This window comes from Stegastes partitus, unplaced genomic scaffold, assembly GCF_000690725.1.
Source record: "Stegastes partitus isolate 25-593 unplaced genomic scaffold, Stegastes_partitus-1.0.2 Scaffold1109, whole genome shotgun sequence".
NCBI lineage: Eukaryota > Metazoa > Chordata > Actinopteri > Pomacentridae > Stegastes > Stegastes partitus.
The window spans coordinates 94422-99431 of record NW_007578840.1 but is presented as its reverse complement, the minus strand read 5'-3'; the positions used below and the strand labels follow the sequence as shown (position 1 = coordinate 99431).

General features: G+C 45.5%; 1 protein-coding gene across 1 annotated transcript in view; it reads right to left on the bottom strand.

Moving 5' to 3' along the window:
* Positions 1-288: 288 nt before the first annotated feature.
* Positions 289-5010, bottom strand: part of LOC103367976 (deleted in malignant brain tumors 1 protein-like) — a 22360-nt gene continuing 17638 nt past the window's right edge. The window contains exons 11-16 of the mRNA XM_008296186.1: positions 4275-4583; positions 3457-3750; positions 2375-2710; positions 2006-2113; positions 1572-1656; positions 289-1498 (exon numbers count right to left, since the gene is read on the bottom strand). Coding sequence (XP_008294408.1) covers positions 1348-1498; positions 1572-1656; positions 2006-2113; positions 2375-2710; positions 3457-3750; positions 4275-4583 — 1283 coding nt within the window. The 3' untranslated portion in view covers positions 289-1347. The remainder of the gene's footprint in view (positions 1499-1571; positions 1657-2005; positions 2114-2374; positions 2711-3456; positions 3751-4274; positions 4584-5010) is intronic.

The window sequence follows — 5010 nt, the reverse complement described above, 5'->3', positions numbered from 1 at the left end:
GTCGTGTTAATGTCACTGATCCTGTTTCCTGAAAACATGAAATTAAAGCAAACCGCCATTAAAAGAATGAAGTGAGTAGTGAAGCTCTGGGTTTAGGGTCTGCTGCTAGCCACTACATCCATCACTGGAGCGTCTGGGGACTCATTTCTAGATGATTCCATCGACTGTTTGGCCTCAAAAATATTCTAAAATGTGGATCAGAGTTTTGTTTTGTCCAAAGTTCTTCAGTTTAGGGTCATAAAGGAAGAAAGAAACCAGAAAACATTCACACTGAAGAAGCTGAAATCACAGAATTTAGACAGTTTTTAATAAAAAGGACTTAAAGCGATTGATCATCAGAATAGTTGGTGATTATTGGCTGACAACTCATCAATTATTTTCTGATCATCTAAAGAGGGGTCTGAGCGTATTTTCTCTGATCAGGAGGATGAAGTCATGACGTGGGTCAAAAACATAAGAAACACACATTTATTGATCAATATCACAGCAAAACATCGAATTATCATCCAACACAAAGACAACGAAATGTGGAAGAAAAATAAAATCACTTCATATCAAAGTGTCGGTTCAGACAGAAGTCAGGATCATGCTTCTGCTGATTTGTCCTGTGGGACCCAAACTAAGTGTCAGATTATTCCCAGTTTTCATTTCACTCTCCAAAGAAGGTCAAATGTTTAACAGTTTGTTATCTGAAGCTCACTGAGTGTTGCTTCCACGTGGACACAAGTCATCAGATGAGCAGCTCAGAGATGCAGCTCAACTGTTTTTGCTTTTTGAGGGTAAAAATACTAAATTTGTCAGGTCTGAAAACATACAAAGTTCTCAAAATTCGGTCCAAATATTTTTCAGAACTTAGTTTTTGGTCACAAATGACAAATCAGCAAAGTGTGAAGAGGATCTGAGGCGCTGCAGGTCGGTTACTTAAAATCATGTTTTAATTTCCAGTAAAGTAAATAACAGCATCTAGTGGAGGAAGTTTTAAAGATGGTGTAACAGCTGTTGTTCCTCTAAAGATCAGCATAACACTGAAGGTTTCTGATGAGCTGCAGTAGTTTCACTTCTCGTGTTGTGGCTGGACGCAGAGACAAACTGTGAAACTGGTGTTAAGCTGCTCTTTAGGTTCAGTAAAGTCAAGGCGGAGCTGATGCAGTTAAACGTCTAAACGTCAGGAGACTGATCAGAAACGCTGTTTATTCCACTTTACAGGCTCCTCGCAGAACTTTAGTCTGATCAGAAGCTTCTTCTTGTTCTCTGCACTTCCAATATCTGCTGCCAACACATGGATGAAGGTTTAATGGAGAATCGATAAAACTGTAAAACAGATCACATGACTGGCTTTAGTTTTCATCACGACAGGACGAGAGGCTCGAGCTCGTAACAGACTCTTCCAGCCAGATCTTCAGGAACTCTGTCCACTCCGGTATCAGCGTCCACGTCGGCAGCTTTGTCCTCCGAGCTGCAACCCGGTCCACCTTCATACAGCTGGTTGCTGCGTTCTCTGCAGGACATCAGAGGTTAAACCCACATTAACGCCTTCAACAAACAAAAATACGCTTCTTCCTTCTCGTTACCTTCCATCCAGAGCTCCGTTGCTTCTGTCCTCCATGTCTCGTTTCATTGCTTCTTCAAACCTGTTCCTGAACTGAACCATGACTCCTGAAAAGTTGACCAGAACATCACCATGACATCAGCAGATACCTTCAAAGGTTTGGTGATGAATCAGATCACCACAGGCACCAGACCTGTGATTGGTCAACCTGAATGTAACCAATGAACAGGCTGACCAGGTACGTTAATGCTGCGCTAATGGAGCAGGACCACCATGAAGAACCGTGAGCTGTGAGAACGAAGCTGAAAGATGCTCCAACCCTCCACCTGCTTCATGATTATCTGGTTTCATCTCCACAAGCTGCACTTCTCACATTATACTTTGTAATTTAGTCAGTTAACATGCTAGCTGGTGCAGAGCTAAACAGCCTTAGTTCTCTATGTGATGCTCTCTTACCAGAACCTCTCCATCTCCTCCTCCACACCAGGAAACCAACCACCAGCAGCAGCACCAGAACCACCAGAAAACCCACAACTCCTCCGACCACTGAGGAGGAGGAGGCGGCTGCAGGGATGAGGAGATTGCAGAGTTTCAGAGGAAGAAAACCAGGAAGAGCACTTGCAGCCTGACATGTGTTTACTCTGGAGCTACTGGGAATGCACCAGTGGAGCTGTTTTCAAACGTCCTCATTAGCAACAAACAGACAAACCCCATCGTCCCTTTACAGCTACTTCAAGTAACTTTTGGGTGGTGAGATTACACCGTAGCTCCAGAGTAGTCTAAAGGGTACCATGACAGCATCTGTTCTTCTTCTGTGGTTCTTACAGATCACGGTGACTTGCAGAGACTTGGAGGGAACAGAGCAGAAGGACAGCGAGGAGATGTTCAGTCCGTAGACGCAGGAATATTCTCCCTGGTGTTCCAACTCTATGGAGGGAAACTCAAAGTAGGCCAGGTAGAAGATGGAGTGACCGAAGGCTGGCTTGGCCTCCGTGGTGCTCCTGTTGGACCGGGTCAGGTAGAAGAAGCCTCCAGGATACCTGGAGTGGGTGGAGCAGGTGACAGAGAAGGAGCTGCCCTGAGTGACCGACACTTTGTCTGGACTGTAGACCACCATGGCATGAGGGGAGGACAGCGAGATGCTGGGCTTCTCCAGCTTCACTGCAGGGAGAGATTCACAAAGTCAGACCCATGTTCACACCCGCTTTATCCACACACAGATCAAAAGGTTCTGAGACCGTTGGTGCTGCACGGAGCACATCGTGGTCACAAACATGAGCCTGTGCAGCAGACCAGGTGAGGTCAGCGGACCAGGTGAGGTCAGCGGACCAGGTGAGGTCAGCGGACCAGGTGAGGTCAGCAGACCAGGTGAGGTCAGCAGACCAGGTGAGGAGCTGGCTGCTATCTTCAGCTCTACTGAACACTTCTTGTGTGTTTTCAGTTTTATTCAGTCAACTCATCTTATAGCAATAGAAAGTGGAGATCATTTCTGAGTCACTTTAGATCATTTGTACCTTATTTTGGACAAACGTTTGTCATTGTTGACCATCTACACTCATGTTGGACAACGTTTTCTCTTTGGACACATTTTTGTCCACAACAACACAATCACCACTCTCCAGATCCACCTCCTGTTGACTTCTTCTTCTTCTTCTTCTTCTTCTTCTTCTTCTTCTTCTTCTTCTTCTTCTCTGTTTGGACTTGTTCGGCAGAGTGATCCCAGACTGAGCTGGCGGGTCCGGATCAGGACTTCAGGGAGCGTTAAAGTGTTGTAGGAGCTTTGGGAGCAGAGCAGCTCTGCACAGAGACACTGAGGTGACATTTGAATTGAGTTTTTTCATAGGAACAGTCTCAGAACCTTTTGATCTTGCATATCAGTCACATGAGTGGTGCAGCAGCTCAGCTACCTGTGACGGAGAGAGCAGCCGTGTTTCCTTGAGGATAGTAGATGATCTGACCAGGAAGCTTCTTTTGATATTCACAGAAGTACGATCCTCTCTGGTTGAAGTCTGCTGTAGGGAAGGTGAATGTCGCAGTGTCGTGGTCGGAGAACTTCTCCATCTGAAACGAGTCCTGGATCCTCTTCAGGACGAAGGTTCCTCCCAGGTGTTCAGTGACCACGGTGCAGGTGATCTCCACCTTATCGCCCCAGTTGACCTCCGTAGCAGGATACAAGGTGATCTGAGGTTTGGCCAAAGCGCCTGGAACAGAGTGAAGCACACCTGGTGTCAGAACCAACAGCTGCTCCGGTCATGTGACACATCGTCTGTCTGTAATCCTGAAACTTTTTCTTGTTTGTTTCTCACTAAATTAATTCAAAGCAGCTTCACAAGACTTCCCTGCTAACGCTCCGCTACACAACACAAAGAATCAATGAAACTGTAAAAAATAGATTAAATTTACTTTTCTAATGTGTAGAAATACAAAAAATCAGATGAAATATCCACTTTATGTAAAACTCATATTACGCTTGACAGAATCCAAAATTAACAGCAGATTGTAAATTAGTGAACTAACTCAGTAAATACTAGTTTTGCTTCAGTATTGTTTATAAAAGATCTTTTGCATAAAACTCTACAATAAAACTTCACCAACTGTCAGTTTTCTGCAGCATGAAGCTAAATGTTTGTATAATTAATGCACATTTTGAGGTGATGTCATTGTTTTTACATGTAAACATCCTTCATTAAACATGAAATAGACAAAAAGCCTGAAGACCTCCCACCTAAACAGATGACGCTGGCGTCTTCTCCATGTCCACAGTTATGTTCTCCAAAGCCCAGGTGGGTGCAGTGCGACAGCGCCGACTCCTTGCCCGAACAGGCCACATTATCCAGCCAGATCGGACCAGAACCTTGGCCAAAGTGGGCGCTGGTCGGGGCAGAGATGGCATGACCGCAGCCCAGCTGTCTGCAGACCACGTCAGCGCTGGACAGCTCCCATTCGTCATCGCAGACGGTTCCCCACTGGCCCTTATAGAACACCTCGACCCGACCGGAACACTGGCTGGCGCCGCCGACCAGCCGGACCTGAGCTGCTCAGGAAGACACACAGGTTGACAAGGACACGTCTACAACTGCAAGGATTTAACCAGAGAAACTCAGAAATCTGTGGCTGCTTTCTGCTCCTGGTTCATGTTTCAACATGAAGTCCTGCAGCTCTGAGGAAGCAGAACATGAAGCAGAACATGAAGCAGAACAGGAAGCAGAACATGAAGCAGAACAGGAAGCAGAACATGAAGCAGAACATGAAGCAGGACATGAAGCAGAACATGGAGCAGAACATGAAGCAGGACATGAAGCAGGACAGACCTCAGAGACGTCTTTTGTCAGCAGGACATCGTTTGTTTTTCTTAATGAGCTCAGTGATGGAACTTGTTTTATATTTTCACTCACCAATAATCACGTAATCAGGTTTCATCTTTACTTCGGCCTCACTGTGTGAATAAAGCTGCTGCCAGC